At 36.8% G+C, this 25,514-nt stretch overlaps 2 protein-coding genes across 7 annotated transcripts in view; one reads left to right on the top strand and one right to left on the bottom strand.

The window, feature by feature from the left end:
- CPPED1 (calcineurin like phosphoesterase domain containing 1) overlaps window positions 1-11,232 on the top strand; it is a 54,491-nt gene extending 43,259 nt beyond the window's left edge. For 4 of the 5 annotated variants that reach the window (XM_071760700.1, XM_071760701.1, XM_071760703.1 and 1 more), the window contains one exon: window positions 8,944-11,232. In XM_071760700.1, coding sequence (XP_071616801.1) covers window positions 8,944-9,176 — 233 coding nt within the window. In that variant the 3' untranslated portion in view covers window positions 9,177-11,232. Of the gene's footprint in view, window positions 1-8,397; window positions 8,509-8,943 lie in introns of those variants that run through there. The other variant, XM_071760702.1, reaches the window with a different exon arrangement.
- SNX29 (sorting nexin 29) overlaps window positions 1-25,514 on the bottom strand; it is a 140,851-nt gene that overhangs the window by 7,514 nt on the left and 107,823 nt on the right. Inside the window, exons 21-22 of one of the 2 annotated variants that reach the window (XM_071760694.1) lie at window positions 13,029-13,109; window positions 10,278-10,354 (exon numbers count right to left, since the gene is read on the bottom strand). In XM_071760694.1, coding sequence (XP_071616795.1) covers window positions 13,031-13,109 — 79 coding nt within the window. In that variant the 3' untranslated portion in view covers window positions 10,278-10,354; window positions 13,029-13,030. Of the gene's footprint in view, window positions 1-10,277; window positions 10,355-13,028; window positions 13,110-25,514 lie in introns of those variants that run through there. The other variant, XM_071760693.1, reaches the window with a different exon arrangement.

Genomic DNA, 25,514 nt, shown 5'->3' with positions numbered 1-25,514 from the left:
TGAGAATACCCCGTAATACCTTTTTTAATTTTCATGTTAGTGTTAATATAGAGGGATGTATTGCTGCTGGAAGGCTGGCAGCTGAGTGACTGCTTTAGGTCCTGTTGGCTAAGGACACATCCCAGTTGTTAGCAGGAGGACACTGCCATTCAGGTGTACCCCAGTAAATAAGTATTCATGTGGAAACTCTAGCAGTTCTGTTCTAGAGTTCTCTGTCATCCAGATGGTTTACCAACATTTGGCAACACAATACTGGGAATATAATTAATCAGGAGGTAAAGGAAATCATGCAAAATATTATCACTGTAATATTTAGCATCCTTATGTCTCTTGGAGGGCTATTTTTGATTGGTTCTCCTAATGTGTATCCAGAGGTTTAACCAGAAGTTGGGTAGGCTTCAAATAAATAGGGTAAAGGAAGACAGAATGTCTCAGAGTTTCCTTAGTAATGGGTGTGTTGTTTCCATTTTCTTACTCAACTGAAGAAGTCTTTGTAATACCACAGAATTCTACCAGTGGATTACAAGCAGGCAGGGTAGAATGGGTCCACAGATATGCAATGACTCCACTGATTTTCTCTCAGCTTTGCCAAAGAATAATCAATTTCAGCATATCATTACATGTGAAATTTGTTTTCACACAGTTTACTTCATACAATTTTGGAGGATTAAAACACAGAATATTGCTAATGAAATCTGAGTCTACTTTGTGTTTGGGTATGGGTTGCTTTTTTAATGATGACTTGCATCTTAAGGTTGTAACCACTTGTCCTTTATAATTGTGGTATAGCGATTCTGGAAAAAAGGATAATTCTGCCTTCTTAACAAGTCCACCAGGCTGCTAACCAGTCTTTCCTTCCTTCTGCTCTCTCACTCTCCATTTCAGTATTTGCAATCACTTCGAAGGTTTGTTGAGAAACTGAAAAATTTCAGCATAAATGTGCATTTTTTAGGGGTTGCTGCTTGGCAATATGATACAGTGGGCACTGTATTTCAGTTGTTGATAACCCAGGATCAGACCTAGAACTATCCCAGTTTTTGTATTTATACTTTTTCTATACTTTTTCTACTCTAAAGTGAGGTATGCAACTTCAGAAGTTACTCTCTTCTAATCCTTTATATAATGTCTTTGTCTTAAGCATCTGTTCATTACAAGCAGAGATAAAAGACTATCTGTAGAGGCTACATCTGGTACAAAATACTGAATTACATTTCTCACATTAGAAGTGTCCTTAACAGTTGGGCTAATTAAAGATAAAATCATGTCCTTATGATAAATATTTATTAACTGAAAATCTGGCATCTGTAAATATGTATTACTACTGTGCAAAGTTAAACCATACTTGTAAGCTGCATGTCTAAGAAGTCCATTTTTTCTTTAAATGCATTATAACAAGAATTGTCCTGAAAAACTGGTATCAGACACAGTGAAAGTCAACTCAGCTGAGAATATACTTTATCATTTAGGTAAAAATAACATTTCTGAAAGCATATTTGTTTAACTTCTGAAACTGGAGCCTCAGCTGTCAAAGCTGTCTCCTCTGTGTGCAGAAGCTAAGTACAGAAAAAAAACCTGTGTGCAAGAACTGTGAATGAGCTGACCTGATGTTCTCATCTGTGAGATCTGCTGGAGTCACTCGACTCTGCTGAGTGAAATGCATATTCAGCTTTCAAGAACTGCATAGTTCTGATATAAACAGGTTTGCTTATAGCTCTGTAGGGAAAGTAAACCAGTAGTAGTAAAAGTAAACAGTCTGGTGTGTATGTCTTGTGTCCTTGATAAACATAAGTAATAAATTTAGCTTTTAAATTAAGCAGTTTATGTAACAGAAGACTACTTATATTATTCCAGTATAATTTTCTTAGGTTTTTAGTGACTTTTTCTGTGACCTGAAAAGTATGGGTATCTTTGCCAAGCTATAGACAACCTTTAAAGACTTTTCATCCTAAGAACCATCACTAACACACTGAAATTACTTAACACAAAATAGCAATAAATGTTCTTTAAGGTCCTAATGAACTAAAAGATTTAAGCAAATATCTGAACTTGCTTAGAATGCTGCTGAATGGTACCTGTTCTCATAGATGGTTTTTCACCTGGGAAGTTGAGAAAAGACTTCTTGGTTCAGAGTGAGTGAAAGAATATAGGTGGTCTCCCTTCGTGAGAGATTTTACATCCAGGACAGAATCCATAGACAATAAATATAAAATACAGAAGGAAATTCCCTGCAGACTCCACCGGTTTTTAATTAGGAAGTTTTTCATTCAACTAAATGCCTTTAAAGTAATTTTTCAGATGTGGCTAAAAATACATATTGTAAAACTGGGAAAAATAACAAGCTAGATTTACTAAATAACACGTTTTTCATTATATTTGTAAATCTTAAGTGCTGTAACTTTTAACACCTTTACTCATTAAGTAAGTGTGGTACCTATGTTCTCCTCTAAGAAATGTTGTGACAGGATAATATTAAAGGAATAAGCAGCTTTCTGAACATCCACAGCTGAGATCTATTTAAGCACAAAATTAAATCATGGAGTGCGGAACACTTTTGTTTCTAAAATTTACTAGACAACACATGCAATATTTCATTATTTTCTTTGTTGTATAATCAAAGTTGACAAGGGAGTGATATTTTCTTCTCCCTGCTATTGAGACCCTGGTTATGGCAAAGCCCATACACCAAGTGAGTAATCACAGTGCTTGCTTATGTGTCACTTTTTCAGGATTTAAAAGAATTTAAATATGCTCACCTTCAGTCATTTAGATTAACCTCTTTCAGTCCTGAAATTCTGTAGTCATGGTACAGGTAATCAGATCTGGTACTTTCTAGGTTACTGTGTAAGAACAGTGGTTTTTAAGACCATTCCCCAGGCATGATCACCTTTTTTTTCACCCACAAATTCAGTAGCAAGAACAAAATACATCTATTTAGTATAGTCTGTAATAACATTAAGTAATATTTGTTCTTAGATAACGTTTTTAAGTGTTTTATGAGCTGGTCTGTAGTTTTCTTGGTAAAAACCTTTTGATCCCAAGAGCACCCAAATCAGGATTGTTGGGGTGGCGTGGGGTCTCTAAGAAAGCTTTGCTTTCAAATGCAAAGAGCAGCAAACCAGGAAACAGATTCCACTGAAAGGTCACAAGAGGCATTCCCCAAAATTAACCTGAAGCAGAGTGACCTTCTGCAGATAGCACCTCTAAAGGCTTAATTATTTCAGAACTCTAATTAGGTGATCTAGAATCGCCCTCTGGCTCTGCCTCCTCTCATTATATAGGAAAAACAAGTGAGACCCAGATCCTTCTCTCTGTAGCTCTATTCAGTGCTGTCCTATATAAAAATACTTTTGACACAGATATACTTTGCAAAGCATCATCTTGTCTCCCCCTTACAGACACCCATGGACCACCACCCACATCAGTCTCTGCAAACCAAATTTAAGGAAGGCTGCAGGATCATGTTTGTGAACAACAGTACATGGGATATTTTATTATTTTATTAAGATGCTTATAGTGCTGTGCAGTTTCCATTCTAATTATTCGGTTCTATTTTATTCACACAACTCCTCTGATGAAAGTAGGGTAACATAAAACTTCTAAAGGGCTGCACAAAATTAATTCTATAATGTTGCTATTTAAAGTTGGCAGTAGAGATTATAAACCGGAGAGTGCTGCTCCCTGACTCTGTGGGAGTCAGGGGCTGTTTCCCACCTACTGTAGCTCTTGGGGGGGAAATGTTTTGGGGGTTTTTTTGTGTGTGTGTGGGGGGCCTGGGAGACAAGGGCTGGGGGGGGGGAGGTGTAACAGGGCCTGAGACCTACCTGAGTTCTGTGTAACAGTGCTGTGACTGATGCTTTCTCATCTTTGTTTGGTGCTGCAACACCTGGTTGGTAGATGGGATGATGTGACCAGTTTCAAACAGCAGTAAGGTGAAATCAATCCTATTCCACATGAGGGATTTTGATTACAAAGACAACTAAATATTGCCCTGTGCTTTGTAGCACTGAAGTCTTGAAAAACAGTGATGTATGCCACCTGCCCTGGGGAGTAAAAAGGAACAGCAAAAAAATGCCAATGGTTAATGTGTGCTCTTGTAGGGAAGCTGAAAGAACATCATTTCGGAGCACAAATTTGTTCCAAGAACAGGTATTGCTGTTGAACCCACCATGTTGTTCAGCACTTCAGAAAGCAGCTGTATGCTGCACATGAAAGGAAGAAAGAAAAGCCAGTTTATGCCTGATACTCCTGGGGAAGTGCTTGAGATCAGTTTATCCATGTGACTTAAATGGCTGTATTTGCTATAAACACTGCCTTTTAAAAAATATCTATCCACACATGCACATATAGAAGCATCTCCCTGTGCCCGAGTACCACTTATTTTGTTCTCTAGCCTGTGAAAACTCTGAAAGGCTATTGAAGCATTGGTAACATTCAGGCTTTCTACTCAGTACAATTTCATTTCTTTACAGAACTGCTTCTCCACCCATTTACTTCCATTTTGGCTCTACTGCTGCTCCTCTGTAGCTCCTGCAGTTTTGGAGACAAGTATATATCAGATCAGCCTTTGCTAGTATATTCTCTTTCTTCACATCCTTATTGAGGGAGAGGTGTGGCTAGTGAAGCAGCAGTTATTTTTTAATAATCATAATTCTATTTTTAACTTAATTTTATCATTAAACTAGAACAACTAACTGAAGCACAGAGGCTGTACCAGAATGGCAATCCCTTGCAAAGAGCCCAAGACAGCAAAGTGCATAATGGTATTTATTCCAAGTACTCTTCCTATCTCCAAAATTTTTCTTGTGGGGACTTTACTACATCATTTTAATGTTATCAATATAGTGCAATTTAGTCATTTTGTTTATAGATTTGTTGAGTTTTTGATAACTCCCAGCTTTCACAGTGGTCTGTGGGAGAGAGTTTCATGTTTCACAGCTTTGTGAACAAATTCCTCCTTTTGTTTGCTTTGAACTTCACCTGTAGTCTGTAAGGAGAGCTATAAATCTGTAAACGAAGTGCAGTGAACAGATTCGTATAAAAAAAGTCACTGTAAAAAGTAGTTCATTAATCACCACTTCAAGGGTGATAATCTGGACTATGTGATAAATTTCATTGCTCAGTCAGAACCACTTTTATTTCCCAAAATTCTCTACAGAGTGCATGGGAGGAGAAGCAAGGTCTGTACTGTACCCATTACATATTTATTATGTCATTCATATTGCACTAATTTAGCCTTCTCGTTCTCTTACAGTGTCATTTGCTTTTGCTGAGAAAAGCATTTATTTAATTGAAGGCTCAGTCTAAATAAAGCACGCTACTGATTGCCTATGCTGATTATTCCAGGCATTCTCTTTCTAATTTGGAAAATCTGCTTGCTTTTCTTTGGATTATTTTTATATAATTTTCCCTCTAGATTTTTACTCTGTACATAGTTGAGCAGTTTGATTCCCAGCTGAGCTAAGCCAGTCACACTGTGGACACAGCAAACCTGCCTGAAAACTGTTTCTGTACACTAGGAATTAGAGCTGGAAATCTGCTCCTTCTGAACACAGAACTTCTGAACTTAATTGGAAGCAAGTCATGGAAGTGAGTGTAAACATAGAAATTGGAGTCAGACAATTCAAAGTCTCCTGGAATTTAAGCTAGTTCAAGTCTGAATTCCAGTCTGGTATCATTTCATTGCACAAGAAAAACTGGTTTCTAGGTGCATAGTTCTCTGGGAAAGTATTCTTAATATTTCAAGATAAAGGTGAGTTAATTATTTTCCATCCTGTTTTAACTTATTTGGATTTCTGTAATTACAGCAACTAGATGTCCTTTGAGATTGGGGCTCAGTCTGTTTCTTGAATGTCAGATTTTTCAAGAAGTTAGGAAAACAGATGCATTTCCCAAAATGTTAGTATTGCAGTGTCTATTTAATAAAGCAAAAAAGATGAGTTGGCGAGCATTTCACATTTAAAACAGACATTTTCTAATGACTTAACTACTCTTCAAACAGAAAGGCTGGTCAAAACACTGCCTCATGAAGTATCCAAAGCAAATCTCAAATATTTTTTCAGATCTCTTTTCCTGTTAGGACAATCAGTCAGTTTAACTAACAGTACCCATTAAACCATCTCTGTAAGAAAAGCCCTTTTTCAATACTGTGTGCTGTTTGGTTCAAGAAGCTTTAAGAGAGAACCGAGAGAAAAAGTCCATCTTATCAGAGCTGTGAAACAGAGAAAGCTGACAGAACACGAGATAGCATCAAAGATAGCAACCTGAATTACAAGAGCCATTAATTACCCTCCTCAGCACTTACCTCTTGCTTTGCCAGAGACACTGTGTAGCCTTACAGTCTGAAGTGACATAATGCAATGTTTCAATTAGCATAAAACTAATGTTTTTATTAACTCATTTAATGGTCAGGCTAATGAAGAGTGTGTTTATGAACATATATAAGTATTGCATCTCTTCAGACAACTCTCGAACAATCTATGTTTTGCTTGATTGTTATGTCAGGAATTATTTATGCTGCTTTGGTTTCTCAGAATTTGTACCAAAATAGGTATGTCATTCTTTAGTAGGAATGATTTATTCAACAGGGAAGAAAAGAGATATGATCAGATCCTTGGAAATAGTAAAATATGTCTTTCAGGTTCAGCTTTGTCAGATCAGAACTAAAAAAAGACTTCTTGTGCTTGATCAGAAAATGATGGTAAATTGCATGGCAGGAGGGTATCTTTGATTTACTAAAATCAGAATCAATTTCTGTATTTAAACCTTTTGTGGTTTGTTTTTTGTTTTTTTTTACAAAGAGTGATTCCTCCAGATTTTTTTCCTCCAGATTGTGAGTAATTCTGAAACTCATTTTTGGTTTGTAGGCATGAAGCTTGTTGATTTTAGGTCTTCTCATGGTCCAAGTACAGAGCAGGCCTGGTGCCCAGCACTGGATGGTGCTCATCTTGAGTCTCAGGCTTCCAGTCCTTTTCTGACTGAAAACTAATTGGCAGTTCAGGCCTTTCTCCCTAGCAGGAATTCTATAACTGCTGTGTTGTTATGCAGTCTGACATCAGATGACAATGATCAGCATGTCTGATTTGTTTTGTGGGGCTTTTTATAGTAACTATCTGCAGTTTTTTACATATTCTGAACTTAATCCATTTTTTTCTTTTAATGAATAATCTATTAGGTGTGAATAGTGTCTTGTAGTAATGGATCCTGGTTTTTTGTTTAATGGATACTGTAAAATCTCTAGCCTAATGTAAATTTAAATCACTATGTATTTCATAAAAAATGAAATAATGAATGCTTGTGAAGGTGCCATCCTTTGGACATTTATTTTAGCATTTCATACAGCTTTTATAGCAGAGCTTTTCCCAAGTGCTATTTCAGAAGCCACACATTTAATGCATGCATTTAACTGACCTGAGGAATACTGAAAGAGAGCTTTAAAAAACAAAGCCTGCCAGGACACTGTTCTTTTCTCAGAGTATGGGGGGAAAAAAAGGAGAGTGTGAAGGGGTTGCTAGCAACCTGACAGTGTTACTTCAGAAAAACATCTGAAATGAATAAATGAAATCTGAGCGCATACATCTCTAATTCTTTTTATGTTTAAGATCAAAAGCAAGAGCTAAGTAAATTGCCTGCTTGTCATCTTAGTATTATTGCATTGACTGGTTCAGATTTCCTTCTTATGCTAACTAACAAAAGTGACTGGAATATATTTGAGTGAACAAAAAGTGCTATTGAAGAAGAAAACATCAGTTTGACTTCTATTAATACACAGCAATGATCTGCTTGTTTTGTTGTTCAAGATGGAACATACTGTAACACCACAGTAAAGAGAATTAATACCAGCACTGGAAACAGAAAGTACCTGAAAACTGGGCAAATTTTTCACCATGAGGTATCTAAAGCAGATACTGAATTCTAGCAGGGGCTGATGCTGAGCCTACATCCACAAGGGCACTCCAGCACTTCAGTCTTGTGCTGTCAGAATCTAATTAATACACATCTGCTAAAAGGGGGACTGTGCATGAATGGTACCCATAAACTCCAGTTTGTTAGGCAGAATCTGCCTCCCATAGCCACCAGGAGGTAAGAAGTTTTAAATCACATCCTTTCTGGGCTCAGGTATCATATTTGCACTGCTTACAAATCACTCTTACTTCAGTTCCATACCAAAATACCTTCTTGCCAATGGGCAGTTAGCAGATGTTAAATGTAATTGTGGTGAAGTTGCAGTATTTGCCTAAGAAAAAACCTCTAAGATTTGTGGGTTTACCTGATGTCTATCTGCTGCCTAAGGCAGATTCCTCAAAATCTTCCCCTGAATTCTCAGACAAGGGAAGATTGTTGTTTTTCTTACAGTATAACTAAAGTTGCTTTATTATTTTTGTAACCTCTGTCCTTCAGATTACACTGAAACCATGTGTCAGGATGTGGTTTACATATGTTACAACACAAAGTCTTGGCTCCTGTGCCACTGTTAATCCCAAAGGTTACAGGCTCTGGGTAAGAATGATTTTAGGGACCTTTAGATGCTTCCAGGAAAAAGAGTACTTACTTCCTTTACAGAGTGTTTATTTCCCTTACTTACTTACAGGTGTCATAGGAGTTTACACCTCCCTCTGGTTTTATGACTGTTACTTTTCCCTGACTTCTTTATAGACTAAAATAGTTTTGCTTACATGCAGAAAAAGTGGAAAATATTGGAAAGAAATCATTCCTGTAGTAGCGCTGTCACTTATTGGGAAGCTGGTGACTGTATTTATGCTTTATGAAAGATTCAAGAATGCAGGTAAATGTAAATAACTGTACTTGCTGTAAAACTTTCTCTGCAATCCCAGGAGCTGTGTAAGCCTCAGCATATAATCTCAGGTGTATCTTTCACTGTAAACACATTTTATACAAAAACTGAAACTGGTAACTAAATGCATACTCTCTTTTATCTTTGAACAGGCATTAAAGCTGTATTTTCTGGACATTACCATAGGAATGCTGGAGGCTTCTACAAAGGCATGGAAATGGTGGTTTCATCAGCAATAGGATGCCAGCTGGGAGAAGATACACATGGGCTTCGAGTGGTTGTTGTCACAGAGGACAAGATTGTTCATAGATATTACAGTTTAAACGAACTGAGCAGCCGAGGCATAGAGAAAGACCTGCTAGATATGCTTGCCAAGCAAAACTAGGCCATCTTAAATGGGATTTCGTTTGTTTCCATATTAGACAAATAAACAGGTTCAGATAGAAATGTTAGATTTTTTTTAATTATTATTTTAAAAATTTATACTCTCTTAGAAATTAGTTTCAGAAAGTTTCCCCAAGCTGAAGATACAGATTTCTGACTGCCCACCATGCACCAGAACAGCTCTCACTATGTTAGCATCCTGAGTAACAAGAAAGCTGTTGAAGTGTTTCTTCTTTTGAAAATGAGACCTATGAGAAATGTGGAAGAACAGCAGAACTAATAGAGTAAGGTACCATTGAAAAGAACTGCTTTGAGAATTTTAAAGTTCCTCCTAGGTAAGACTTCCTTGTTGCAGAGAAAGTGTATCAGGAACAAGAGTTGTAGCTTCTAGATAATCCTTTAACTCAAGTCTTTCATTTATAATTGAGAGGGTACTTGAAAAAAAAACAGATTTAGTAATTCCTGTTACAACCTATACAATATAAATGAGGCATTTTTTGCTCTGTAAAAACAAATCTCAGAAACTCGAAGTCACCAGACTCCCACTGACTTGTAGCACCTTTGGATCAGATCTTATTGCCTAGAGGTTTTCTTTTCTGATTTCCCATACTTTCTTTTTTGAGCTCTTCAGAGCAAGCAGCTATAGAAGAGCAAATACATTCTGCTTTGCAGTCAAAGTTTCTGTTACAGCCTGGTTTTGTATAATATGTCGTCCATAAATGAAGCTAAAATTGAAGCCACTGACAGAAACTAAACAGGGAAGAACTATTTTCCCTTTGAAGAGTGACTACCAGTTCAATTAGCACATATTGTTGCTACAGCTTCAGAAGTTGGAATAATTGCATGGGGAGAATATTCTTTACAGAATACTGCTATAAGAAGTCACTTTGCTGATTTCTAGACAAGGGGGAAATCTTTGATTTTCAAATACAATTTTGCAATTTCATTGTGCCTTGCTTGTTGAGAAACCAAAAAAAGTCTATTTCCTTCACTGGAATAAGTGCTTAAAAATAAATCTGTGCTACAGTCTAACTTTCATTTTTAGCAGGTGCATCTGACTGCTTATTGTTAAAGCAATTTTAAAAACAATAAATAAAAGGTCTTCATGTAATGAACATATACCTTGTTTTATTTCTTAAGTTTCTAGTTGAACACATTGTAATCCATGCCACAGGTTACCTAGAAATAGAGGTAGTGCAGCTTTAGCACCAACAACACTGGCTGCAAAAGCAGTGCATCCTACTGTGTTTGATGTATACTCACATCCAACATGATTCCATGGTGGATATAAAAGATAGATAAATGCTGTGAGAGAGATGAAATGCTGTGCTGAGGAGTCAGTTTCATTACATTTCAGTCAGAACAGTTATCTTGGACACTCCTTTAAGCTTGATTCATGGGACTCATGAGATCATAAAATTACCTCTAGCATTTCCCAGGAACCAGTGAAGCAGCTGTACCTGCAGATGGACAGGACCAAATGTGGACTGCTGTCCCCTGACAATAACCTAAGCATAGGTAGTGTTCGAGTTGGAAAGGAAGAAAATTATTTTGGCTTTTCTGCCTGGTTTTGCTTAGCTGACCGTTTCACAGTCTCATTTTCAAAGGAACATCTGGAAAATAAGAACTAAAAACTCAGGCTAGATTACTCTGAAATAGGTAGATGCCTAAGTATCCAAATGGCAGTTTCACTGCAAGTTAAGCACCCATTAGTTCAGGTGCTGGTTTTAAAACCTGTGTACTCGGATACCTTTAAAGTTTACATTCTAAGGCTGAGGTTCAGCAAAAGGAGCTGAGACAATGTGAGCTTAAAATATTCTCTCTGCTCCAGTGCAGTACTATAAAACTGAATGGAGGAAAAGTTTAATCACTTGTTTGGGTTTTTTTTTAATGTGCCTGTTTATTAAAGGCTACAGTTTTAACTACATAGATAACTCTTGAGAGATCAAAGCCTAGTTTTGGCAGAAAGTCTTTCCACAAATATGAAAATGCTATTACTAGTGGTAAATAGTGTTCTAGAATTTTATTTTCAGAGTTAAAATATAATAATATACTAATACTGATTCTTCTGATATACAGAAGAAATATGTAAACAATTTTAATTCTTATTTTTAAATTATTTTTTTCACTTTTTTCAAGTGTTATTTTGCTGTAAGGAATTCTATGGTATTTTGTCATGAAAATATCGCTTAAGTATAAAGCTGAAGTTTGATTTTGAAAAATAAAGGTTTCTTTATATCCCAAATTCTTCCTTTATTTACTGGTTTCCAATAATATGTTGTGTTTGTGTGTAAAATTGTTACCAGATTTGTCTTCTGTCTGGAGTTTTACAAGATAGTAAACTTAGGCTGCTGATTTTTATTAAATGCCTTCTTGTCCTAACAACAGTGCTGTGTAGTAGTGATGTAGGCTCTTGCCTAGATTTGTTACACCTGTTGTGAGGACAGATAATCACTATACAGGATATTTTCTACTCCAGTCTGCTGAACTAGATGGTAAAGTAGAAAACCTCAAACATATTCCTAAAGGCTTGATGTGATTAACTTCACAGGCTGAGGAAAAATACTGAGTTTTATACCTGAAACATGAAAAACATTTATTTGGGTTCTTAATCTTGCAAGTTTTCAAAGGGAAAGAAAAAAGTTAGCTGTGTGCCTAACTCCTGACTTTGTAGTCTGGATGACAGGACAGGGAGATGACCATAACAGTGGCTGAAATGAGGCAGTGGCCTCTGCACTACTTTGAACTTCTCAAGGCCATGCCTCATTTCAGTGAATTGAAATTCCCAGCACTAACCCAAAAAAGAAAAGTATCCAGCATTTTGTTAATGGTTCATTTTGCTACTGCCCTAGCTTGACAATTGTAGTCTAAGCACACATACGAAACTTTTTTGGCATCCTAAAAATATTAAGACAGTAGGAAAATGAATAAAATCTGTTTCCCTTGTAATGTACATTGTTTCAAAACATTTATTGTTTTGAATGACAATTCAGGAATTCTGTGCAGATTCTCATTAATACAAAGTAGCTGCAATAATGTGTAACTTAGATGCAAAGACATCCCCATTTATGTAGTACAGTCACAGGAAGGATTTGTAACCAATAGTGTGTTGCTGGATGCGACTGCATAAAGCAGATGTGGGGTTTTTTTTTTTACCAGAGTAAGTGACAAATTTCATTTGACCCCTTTTCTTAGCATAATAAGCTAATTTACAATCAATATAGATGCCTTAACTAATTTAAACTGACAGAGGTCCTTGTGGTCACAGTGCCTCTTCTTGTTTATGTAAAGAAAAATAGTTCATATTATGTTAAATTATGAAACAATCCACCCATGGAGACACTAATTATTATTTAAGAAAACATCTTTTGATGTTGAGGAAATTATTTTTTATCTCCAGCAGGGCAGATAATTGTAACTCTGTCAGCATATGATTGGCTTTAAAGCAAATGTCACTAAGTTTTCAAATTGTTGAGGAAATAGAGAGCAAGTTCTCATATATTTCTGTGGAATCAAGAGGTTGGGCAGAGAGAGAAAAAAAAATTAAGACCAAATGACCACAGCTTATTTTGCTTTCCTATGGGCAACTAAAGGTACACCCTGAAGAATCTTACTAAACGTGGTAAAGTCATATTAGAACACCAGAGCAGCCTGCAAAAGTAACCAAATACTACATAATGAAGTACAATCTGAGGTGGAGATCTGTGAACAGGATGATGCCAGTTACTTAAAAAATTTCTTGGAAATCAATTGTGGTTTGTCAGTTTCAGGATAAGCAAAAAATTTAAGAACACACTTCTGAATATTTGCAAACTGCATCCTTAGTACAACCCTGTGCTTGTGTTCTGCTTACCTTTAGCTCAGTTGGGTCCAGCATCTCACCTCGGAAGTTTTAATAGAGACAGTGTTTTGATAGAACCACAGAATTCTACTTCTGGAGATAACAGACAGAAAAACACTTGAGATCTTGTTGAAACTTAGTAATATTTTATACTGTGAAAGGGCAGTGGCAAAAGTACTCTCTTTTGCTGTCAGCATTTGCAGGCAGTGTCCTATGTTCACCCTTCTTCAATGGCTTGCTTTCTCACCTAAGCACAGCAGCTCCTTTTCTTGTTTTCTAGTGTCTGGTTTTTTCCAGACATTATCCTCAAGTAGCCAGTTTTATTCTGCTATCAGACCAAGTAATTAGAGACACATCTAACATAAATAAATAAATACACAAAGAATTAAAACCTAAACATTTCAGTGTTTAGTAATGCACCATTCTTCCATCACCTATGTCACTGCACAAGCTGTTGCAGGCTATCATGTCATTGTTGCAGTCAACGCTAATGCTGCCAATTAACTGTTTTCCTTAATGCTCTCATTAAGCCTTTTTTGCAACTACTACTTGAAGACTGCAACATCCTTCAGAGCAAAGCAAACATTGACACATACATTAGCTATCAGAACGCTTGCCCGCCAAGGGAACCCTGCCAAGGGAACTTACTGCTTCAATCACCAGGTAGAAATGCCTTCACAAATTGTAGAGGGAATTTCCACTTCACTACTATTCTACATTTATTAGCAACTTGCTTCAGTCTCTTCTTACTCTATGAAGTAAGAAGGAGATGTCATATCACTTGCAGCATGGAAATGCAAACCCAGGTGTTCAGGTTGCCAGCATAACAGCTTCAGTTGCCATGAACCACTACCAAAATAACCTTTTGATATTGTGGCAAATTTCTTAGGCAAGCATGAGGCATCTACTAAAAAGCACTAATACAAATAACCAATTTTTTTTATGGCCAGGCATGTAAGGCCCAAGATATGAATGTGTTGCTACAGCTCCATTCACCCAGAAGGCAGCTTCCACATCCACCATGGTTAACTTTATTTCTGTGGCAGCCTGAAAAGACAATGGATGCTGTGAGCTTCACACAGCTGACAGCAGACTTAAAACAAGGAGGTCTTAAAGAATAAGGATTTGTTGGGCTTCTTTTTTTGGTATCTTGTTTTAGCAATCAAAATTATTTCCTCTTAGTAGGGAGCAAGGTCTTACGAGTACTTTGCACCTATTCTAATCCCCTTCTCCCCAACATAAAGGGGAGTTATTGTTAGATGACTAAGAAAAGATGAGGCAATTCAAAGCTAATGAATGCAGGCACTGCACTGTTGGACACATTTACATTGTATGATGTTCAGTAAAAAAAAAGCATTAGACCAGAATATTAAACTATCTTCCAACATAAATGAAATCCAACTCCAATGCAGCAGATACGGAAGGGGAAAATAATAAATTAAATTAAAATTTTTAAACAACCCACACAACTATGGAAAAATCAAAAGCTTTTCAAGCAATGCACAAAACCAAACCCAAACCCAAACGAAACCACCAAACTACAGTCATACTCAGCATCTCTTAAAGCAAAAAAAACAACCAACAACCCAGAACTCAGGGAGCCAGTATTTTTATCTGACCTGACATTTTCATTTGTTGTGCAAGAATTAATTTCCTTCATTAACACTTGATCAAATGCAAGCAGTTTAGTACATTTCTACTAATAAGCAGCTTTGGGTTTCCTTTTTCCTCTAGGAGACCCATTAAAGCTTCATCCTATTTAAAATTATAGTGCTGTTATGTCACTTCTGGGTAGCCAGTAATTGAAACATCTAGGATTTAAATCTACCCCTACCTTTCTTAAACAGTGTTTAGAAAGGTACAGTGCTGTTTTAAAAAAATGCATTTGTGGCTTTTTAAGTGACCTAGTAATGATGTTATCAATACAGTCAACTATTTGTCACCTGTTTCCATATGAAAAACCAGCACAGTCTTACAGGAAGGTCTCACACTGCTCTAATGAACAAAGCTCAGCAGTCCTAGATAGGGGAAATTTTATAATATGTCAGCAGCAGCCCAACTAGGAAACCAATGACTTGTATTTTGATTAAAAAAAAACTGACAAAAGCAATGCTACCACACAGGAATATGGCTCTTCTGGCACACCACAAGCACTGAAGGTACTAACAGGGCACAGAGCTCTGTGCCAAAGCATCACCTGCCTTTTGTTTACAATGCCCAAGCTGACATCAGTCTTACCCTTCCCTTGGGCTGTCACAACCAATGAAGAGGTGACCGAGCCACTGAACTTTAGCTGATGGTGGTGTCGTCTGGGCAAGAAGAGTCCATCTTTTATCTGGAAATATGTAACTCCAGCAGGTAATTAATCCTATCCATAAATTGCTCTGTAAGATACGTGGACTGAACTGCCCCTTGAAGATGCCTCTACTGAGTACTGCGATAATCCAGGTGATTCACTGACTTAGACAAAATCTGTAAGCATTAATTTCAGTTATGCAAACCCTGGAAGCAATGTTTGCCTCCATACCTGGTCCTACTCTGCAAAGGTGGATGGCCAGGGTGTGGTCTAGAAGCTACTGGGCACTGGAAGAGGCTGCGCTTGACTTTTCAAAATCACAAACCCTTTTGTTTTGGTTTTGGTTTTCAAGAAAGCTATCATATAAATACAGGGACTTGACATGCTCTGGGAGTCCAGGACAAAGCTACAGTAAACACAACAGCCAGCTGCATGCTGATGTCACAGCAGCTTATGATTTGTGAAGGTTTGTGGAACAGGTTTGGGTTTTTTTAATCTGTAAATTATGTTTATGCATCTATAACTTCTACTCCAGTTCAAACCTGGGACATTTCATGTGATTGTGACATTGACTTTAAGCTCTTCCTCTGATCATTGCTGCAGATTCCTATATTCTTCTCCAGGCTGGCTCACAGTACAACACTGTCAAAAACAGGGCTAAGAAGAGGATCCATCCCTCATGTAAAATACTATTCTTGACTACACTGCCTCAATGCAGAAATTATTAGAGTTTCAGTCACTTTTTCATAAAAGCAAGGAAAAAGAGAAAGTGCAGAGACTGCTGTCTGTGACCTAATTTGAGAACTGAAATAGACCAATTATTGTTTAGAGAACAGCATTCCTTTTACAATGTGTAGCAATTTAACCCAGACAATAAATGGATATTTAAAATTCAATTCATTAAAAAACATAAATGCTGCCAATCTTCCCAATCAAAGGACTTTTTTTACTCCCTTCATTTGGTAAACTGCCACAATAGGATAACTGAGAAGAAATAGTTTGTAAAGTATATTTCTAAGCCTTGTTTTTATTAGAATTTTGTTTGCTGTGGGTAAATATAGGAGGTACTGTTTTATATGTGGGTCATTCAAAATTAATTCTAAATTTTACATACTGCATTTTTTATATAGCTTGCATTAAAATCTGACTTCAAGACTTAACAGTTTTTATGAAAATAGAGAAACATGGGTGCATGTTTCAAAGGGATGAGACTGAACAGATCAAAAGAGTGAAGAGACTTTAACATTCACCCCACAATAAGCTGTGTAGTGAAGGGACTTTCACAAATTCATTATTTGTTTCATTGGTTTTCTTATCTGTGCATTAGGCCATATAGAAGTTTCCTCCTTTTTTTTTCTTTGAAAAGCAGCTCACAGTGTTAAGATTATTTCTAAGCTCTCTAGTATCAATGTTGATATCTAATGCCTCTCCTTATCCTCCTAAGAAATAATGCAATCCTAATTTATTTCTCATTACAGATCCATTGTACCACTAATCAGCTAGAGGTATTTCACTTGAAGCTTCTGAAGTTTATTTTTAAGTCTTCAACATTTTAATTGCTCTGCTTTGCCCTGAGGTTTCTAGAAATTAAATCTAAACACAAGACTTCCTGTAGAAGTAAAATATAGCCTATGGAACTTCCATACTCGTAGACAGCATTATAGCAATGCAAATTTAAACACTTACATTTATTTATTGCTTACTATTTCCACTCACTTCCCTCTTCCTCACTCTTCTACTTTTTCTTTTAAGCAGCAAAGTGATTCTTCCCCCTGCTGACTTTAACTATTACTTGCAACTGCTTTTGCATCAGAACATCTACCTACTTGCTAGCTTTGGAGTGTTCTTCTGCTTCCCCCCTGTACATCAGATGTACTCTGGTTAGAAAACCCAGCTGCACAAGCTGTAGGGGTAGCAGAGATGCCCGGGGTAGGACAATCTGCCTAACCAAGGTCTCCTCAAAACTGGCATCTGCTACAATGCATAAATGTGATCTAATTCATTGCAAAGGGCATTAAATTATTCAAGGTCCTTTTTATCTTTCTTACACATATTCATCAATGAAATGCTGCTGTTATGTTATGTAGAAAGGGCATTTCTTATAGAATTCAATTATGCAACCCTAATACTGAGGTATCTGAAGACAAACTACCCCCAAATGAACTTGCCACTATTCACAAGTTTCAGTTGTGAGGAACATTGGCACTGCAGACTCCCTGATCTGTGATCCTGGGGCATTACTGCAATGTTTCCCACAATCTCAGAAGGCAAAAGCCAGTTAACTTTGGGACACTGGCTGTAGTCAAGGTCTTAGGAATCTCAGTTACAGGAAGACCTGCTGATTAGCATTCCCAATTTTAATTAAATTTGGTGCAGATCCTGCACTTGGGAACAGAAACAGTGAAGACATTGTTCTGAAACTAGGACATGGCCTGACAGAGCCTTAGCAGAAAAACTGTAGCTGGCTGTAAACCAGACAACACAGTCAGGACAGACTGAGATCTGACAGAGATTCAGACTCCAGCCTAAAACTAAATCTCCCTTAACTGTGGCTGCTGTGTGGAGGATAGAGGTTGACCTCCTTTAAGTAAAGTTACTAGCCAATACTGGAATTAGTTGGCTTCTTTAGCTGGAGCAGTTGATGGTTAAAATCTTGGTTAAAGATTGTTAAAGATGGTTAAAAATCTTACTTTGCTGTAAAACTGTTTATTTACAATGGAAAGATCCTGATGTCTCCTGGGGAGATAATCCCTTGCATCAATGATAACTTCTCTGATCCTCCACTGTCTTCACATTCTGCATCAAAGATGAGCACAAGTAGAGCTTCAAGCACACATTTAGTCCAAACTGCTTCCTACAGGGTACAGCATAAATTCTGCCTCATCTTCCCACACAGCTCACAGGTGGCTTCTTACTATTTCAACTACCACTACAAAACAGGTAGTAAAACCAAACCAAACCAAACTAATCCCTCCCATTAAGTCCAAATGAATGACATTGTAAATCAGGTCTGTTAATGAGACAGAGACCAAACTCAGAATTGATGGCTACACTCGGAATTTTTCGGCCTTATCACTGAGTACACAAATCCTTAATGTAATAATTCATGGTAGGGCTTATTTATCACCATCTGAACTTACAGCCTTATGGGCTAAGAGTAAAGTTTGCAATTTTCTTTTGAAGTTCTTTATATACATTTAACAGGCAGAAGATTAACTGCTGCAATCTACTTCAAGTTCATGTACCTGGTTCTAGTGGTCTGAATATGCTGTTTCATACCTTCCTTCTCACATTTTCTCTTTTTCCTTTTTATATCAATGCCAATGGCAAGCTGCAGAAATATCCTAAGCTCCAAGGAAGCTTGTGTAATAGAAGAGGGAGGAATGTATTTGTAGAAATTACTCTAAATGTTTAAAAAATATACTTATAAATGCTGTTATTAAAATAAAAAAATCAAAAAACTTGAGGCTCTGATTATTAGTTTGACGCATGCATGAATGCCAACTGCATCTTTCTTGTTCTGCACTGACCAGTCAGCCCATCTGGGGCTTTAAACATGAGCTGTCTTCTCTGCACAAAAATACTGAAGTAGCCTGATACATTACGAGGCCACAGGAAAGAGTTTGCCAGAACAAATCATAATCACTCATTTCCTAAAAAAAATGCACATCAGTGTTTGCCAGGTGAGTGGAAAAAAAGGCTTCACTGTCAAGTCTCTCAGCAAGAACAGGCAAGCTGAAAGAAAAATAAAATACAAAAAACAAAGAGTACATTTGAAATCTGCATTTTTTAGAGCAATAAAAAATGGCACATATGGAGCACATCCATCAGTACCATTTATTTCTCAGCTGGGGAACTCAGACAATCTTTTCATCAACATTTATGCTCATCTTTGACTCATTACTTTAATGCTACCAGAAAACTAAATTATGTCCAACATTTTCTGCAGAAACTTAACAGGGCCTCCAACTGTGCATAAGATTTCTTACAGGATGAGACACTGAAGCATCACAGAAGGTTTCCAGAAGGCTCTGATGAATTCAGACACTGATGGTGTCAACTAAGATTCAGTAATATTATTTAAATTAACACCCATGCCCAAAAATTAGGCTGGAGAATTGTCCTGCCAGCTTTCCACATCCAGAAGCTTAATAAAGAAGAAAGGGGGGAAAAAGGCTAGACTGGTAGATTTTTTCTCACAAGCTGAACTGTTCCTGAAAACTGGTACCATGACAGCAAGTAATGGACTACTGAATAGTCAAGTGCATTGCACCTTTTTATCACCTCAGCCCTGAGTAGCTAATATTTCAGTGATGAGTACTCAACAAGACATGTGACTAATGTATTTTAATGCACTTAGAAGTCTTGATAAAAATAACCATTTATCAAAGAAAGCTTTTTAATAAAAATGCCTTATGAGTCTCAATAGTCTTACAGCCTTTGCAAAGTAGAATCAAGTTTCACTCAAATTAAGACTCTAAAAGCCTTAAGAAACATTATTCAAAAACATTTTGATGTCCTAGAATTGTTAGCCACTTTCTAAGTGACATCAAAGGAGGAGGAAATTAAAATTTTAGTAATCCTCTGAAATACCAGGTCAAATAATCAAATTAGGGTAACAAACTCTTAGGAAGGGCTGTATTCAGAAAAGCCAGCCTGTCATTATCTCTGCTCCTAGACATTAAATTGCACTCAGCAGAGTGGGCAAAGATACTGGGTAAATTTATAAACTAATATCTAGCATCAACAAAACCATGTGGAAGTTATTTTATTTCCTTACCCTACATGTAAATTAGGACGTTACTTCTCTGAAGTAAGGCAAATTAAATGCTATGTGAAAATTTAATTGAAGAAATTTTATAACGTGCTTTGGACAACTTGCAGAATAAGCTATTTGCAGTGTCTTGCATACAGATTAGTAATACTTCCCTCCAGAACGAGGGTAATACATTCTTCAAATAATCACATTGTGAATTCTGAAGTGTTAACTAAATCATTCAAGCATTTTCCTCTAGAATTGGCCAAAACCCATGACTGCTTCCTTTAACATATAGTTATGTTACGTGGTACCATCATTAGCCAAAATCCAAGATATCTTCCAAGGTAATACTCAGTTTGGATGACAAGCAGCTAAGGTGCCAGCTTTTCTTAGGAGCAGGCAAAGCAGTAAAAATAACATTCTATGCTCAAAGCAGTGTGTCCAGGGCTGAGAAACTGGCACCCCACTCTTCATATACTTCTGAAGTTTTCACCTACAGTAGAGTTTAGAGACAGTTGGGAAAATAAGGAATGGCCACCTCAAACCCAAGAACTAGATCTTAGGTGAGCTACAGAACAGTGATAAAAGAACAACTTCATCCTTTACAAAGGACATATACATGCTTTCATAGCTTTTCCTATATTCCCCATCTTTCCTATATATCCTTTATAAAGACATCAGTATCTTTTTTATATATTGATATGTCTGGTTGAACTTTTTCTAAAAGCTCTTGTGCTTACTCTGAAAGAATTAATGCAAGAGGAAACTCGTCAACATTCTGAATCCTCTAAAGTTCTGGTGTGTTTTTTATTAAAGGTCACTGAAAACATAATATGCATAATTTTAGATACACAGGTGTATATTTGAGTTTCCTATTTTATTACAAAAGGTTATGAATGCTAAACAAGTTTGCACATTTCTACTTAGCTGCCAACAGTCATACAGCATGTTATACTCAGTAAATGCATAATTAGAACCCCCCTCAGATTGCAGAGTTGCACTTTGGACTTCTCTCCCAACAGCATGTTCTCTGCTTTCTGCTGGATGATACTTTTTAAAGGAAACTGAGTAAAACTTAAGCTACACAAAATCAGTTTGGTTCCCAGGCTTACAACACTTTTTTTTTTTCCCTGAAAGTCACTTAAGTCCCTAACCTTCAAGAGGCTCCAGCTGAAGTCATGTTGCTTATCTGGTTGGATTGTTGTGTGATTACTGTTCCTCTTTATCACTGCCACATGTCAGAGAGCAAACTATCATAAAAGCAACAGAGGATTTGTTTTGAAAAAAGTATGGACAGGGAGGAAGAAAAGATGAGAAAAAGCCCTTTTCATAGGCATGCATTTTTTTTAAACAGATCAGCGTCTGCTTTGAGACAGTCTCTTCACCACTGGCACCCAGCACAGCAGACAGACACCTCTATCAGCAATCACACTTTGAATGCTGAAAGACCCAGCTGAAAGTTTCCACATTAATATTGATTAAACTTGTCAATGAGCTACAAATTGTAAAAAATCTTTACAAAGCTCTTTTCAACATTTGTCTAGAGAAAAGTAGACCTAATAATTCAACGCCAGCAGACAACAATTTTCAGTAAACATTTGCTTTGCTTTACATTCCAGGTGACAGAGTACAACTGAAAGAAACCTGGATGGTTGAGTGAGTTGTTGAACAAAAGCATTTGTTCAAAAGACTGAAACCCAGTTGAACTGAGGCACAGATCTTAAAAGCAACAGGAAGCTTTAACAATATTCTGTTGAAAGGAACATTCCAATCATACAGAGGAATTATACAAGCTTTCTTCCTATTTAAGAAAGGTTATTTTTCACAATTGTGGATGTAAGAATTTGCAGGCCAACATATTTATTTTTAATAGGAATAGGAGAAACTAAGGCAGCACCTCTGGAAGACTGTACATATGGTTTCAAAAAGAGTAGCAGAAAAATTTGGCTGCTCCAGAGTGTTTGTATAATTTATTTTCAAGTGGTCTGTCAAACACAAAAACATACCACTCTCACTCTTAGTCCTCTACATTAGTTACCTAGTGAAAGATTCTGGGAAGACTAAAGGTGGATGATGATTTCTTCTGGGGAAAAACAAAATTTGCCAAGTATTTTAACAACAATTTTTTTAATTCCCATGACAAACACTTGATTCTTCCCATTCAGTTCCAGTAAGCAAACTGACCAGGTTTTAAAAGTCAGCTGAGCACTAGCTATACCTGCTAATTTCTGCCATTCCATCACATTTAAGGGCTTCAGTCATCCTAACCCAGCTGCCATATTCAGACACACTTGAAAAGCTGAGTATGGCTTAATGCTTTACTGTAAATACCAGGAGAGCAGCAGAGAGTCAGAATAATGCTTTTTAACTATAAAATAACTACAATAACCATGTTGTGCAAAGGAAAGGGAATGAAAGTGAGTAACTGTAGGTTTTGTCAGCTCATTGCAGCTTACTTAGGTCCTACAATACAGGATCTGCAATTCTTTAAAACTGGGTCTTTTTACATTGCAAGGAGAGAGAAGAAAATGGGTCAGCATATGAAAGGTGGCACTTCTGAAAGAAAATGCTGGCAGAGTGACTTGAATGTTTCAAAAATATTTACACGTTTCTGCTTTCAAATACCCATCTTCAGACACCGTGGTTAAGTTTTTCTGAAACAGAGAATGACCTGTAGTATCACCAAGTTCACTGACAATTACAGGGCAAGAATGCAAGGACAAGTAGTTTTGGCAGCAACCCATTAGGATGACCCTAATCACTGCCCTCCACATAGCTTCCCTCTCTGTAAATGAAAGAACTGTCAGTGTATACTGAACATGGAAAAAAGAAGAAGCCTAAGGGATGAAACAGGAAACATCAATGTGGAACTCCACTTCTAATCCGTTTTAAAAACTGCTTATGATCATGACGAACTTACAAAGGCCCAGAAATTTTTACTGCTTTGGATTATGGAAAAGCAAGGCTAGAATAATACTGGAAAACCCTGCTTTTCTATTATGTCAATGATCTGAACTATTCCCTATAATGAAGATATCTCTGGTCTCCTTAGACACTAAAATCAAACTGGATTACTTTCTTTGTCATCATGACAAAGGCAGCCAAATTAACTTTTTTCAGCCCCACCAGTGAATTTGTTAAATTCTGCTTGCATGTGTTAGATCATCATCCAACAAATTATGCTTCTATAATGTTCTTTATTAACTGTGAAAACCCTTTTATCCTGTCAACAAGCATTTTTTCTTCTTTAAAATATAAATAAAATGTATATTGCTTTCAGAGTCATCTCAAGTTTCCACACCAAGAGTGGTTGCAAATACAGTAAGCAAGAGCATAATGCTCTATGTTAGATTTTTCTATGCAACACATTAAATCCTGGTATCCTGTGGAGACATAATCACATTAGAGCACTAAGCACATGTAATACTTCTATTTATTGACGTGTTGGAGAAAAAGTAGTAACCTTAGCTCACTGACATAATTTCATAACTTCATACTCGTACTGACTAGAGAACTGTAGCACATGTCAACTTGTTCTAGTGTCCCTTACAGTGCTGTTCAGTGAAATACTCATATGGATACAAGTCTCAAGTAAAGTGTTTGTCAGCCACTTCAGTTTGTTGAATTTAACTAGAAACAAACAAAAAAACCCATCCTCAGGCTTCTGGGCTCAAAGATGTACACTGTCCAAAATAAATGATGATAAAATTTGATGATAAATCCCAAAGTCACATATTCTGTGACAAGTCCCACAGAAAGCAAGGGGTTGCAAGGGATATCCGAAAACCAAGTCAAGGTTTTCTCAAAGGCCACAAAAAGGCAACAGATCATTCCATAATATTGTATTACTGTATTACTAAATGCTGGTTCTTTGCAATTGTGCATATTGTTGCCTGTAAAGATAGCAGAAATGTGAGTTCAGATGCAAATCAGAAATGTGAGTTCATCTGTACATTCCCTGTCAAAGCATGCACTGAAGCTGAACTTAACACAAAACCTCATCTTCCCTTGAAATACAGCATAAAATATTTATGAAAAATAAAATCTTATTTTGGTACCCTCTAATCACAGTTCCACTTATTGTTCCATTTTTGTTAAAGAAAACACAATGATGTTAAAAGACTCATTGAACTGGTTACACACTCTGGGTGTTGTTTTGCAGCCATTTGCTTATTGGTCTTTATGTTGGCAAACTGGAACACAATGTCAGACAACTAAAGAAGTCCCAATGTTGAAAAGTAGCTAAAAAATTTAGAATTATATGATTAAGTTGTGCAAAATGTACACCTGTGTGTATAGAAGTTAAAACTGCAGTCAGAAAGCCACACAATTACCAGCATTGTTAGTGCTCAACAAGGAAACCCTGCAGTAACTAGACATTGAAGAAGACAATTTACCAACAGGATTTTAGGGTGTCTCAATAAATCACCAGCTTGTCAGAGAAAACTCAAGGTCTATAGAACAGCTGGACTTCAGGAAGGCAGGAGGTGATAAAGAAGAACCCAAATAAAAATGAGTAACTGCCGAACCACTCTTGGGCAGTTGGAGCTGTAAAGCTTGCAATATTGTGTCCTTTATGTAAATTTAGCTCATTATTATATCATGAAAATACTAAAAATAAACCCCCAGGGTCAGAAAGACCCTTTCCCTGAGCATGCTTTATAGTAGAAACAGTGATGTAATAATATAAATACATGTAAATCACTAACCAATCATTGTAAGACAGATGGATTGGGAAGCTTACTGAACAGTTTGGAAGATTACTGTTACAGATTTGTGTATATGTCAAGGAAAATCTTGTTTGGTGTGATTGATCTGTGGGAAGGCAGCAAGCACCCAGATTTGTACAGACCTGCAATGAAGTATGTTTACTTCCTAAATATAGTTCTTTTGTCTGCATTTCAGGAGCTAACTTAAACTGTTAACACCAATACCGACAACAACCTGGAATTTCACTCAAAAAATTCCATTCCACTTAAAACCAGCTTGAAGTCACTGGTAACAAGCAGAGATAAGGTTATTTGGTAAAAATCTACTTGTTAGAGCAAGTTCTTTTTTATTCATATCATTAAAACCTTTATTTGTTCAAAGAGAATGCCAGTCTGATGTACTGATCATAACTTGTATATCCATGGTTACTACATGGTTACTCTCTACTATCAACCCAATTTATAGCAGAGATGCCAAGACCTTGCTCCTTGATACGCTCTTTCCAGGGTAATTTTCATTCCCAGAGATGTGAAACCAAACAAGATCTTTTGGGAAGTGTTAAAATACTATAATCTAGATAAGGAAACAGCATTAGCCTAAGTGTATTACCAAGGTGCAGGCTGAAAGGAAAAAAAAATACACAAATTGGCTGAGAGACAGCCATTAATAATATACATGTCATGGCCTTTGGGTTTGTTGGTTTTTTGGGGTTGGGTTTTTTTGTTTGGTTGGT

Source organism: Heliangelus exortis, chromosome 17 (genome assembly GCF_036169615.1).
Source record: "Heliangelus exortis chromosome 17, bHelExo1.hap1, whole genome shotgun sequence".
NCBI lineage: Eukaryota > Metazoa > Chordata > Aves > Apodiformes > Trochilidae > Heliangelus > Heliangelus exortis.
This window is presented reverse-complemented; position numbering and strand designations above follow the sequence as displayed.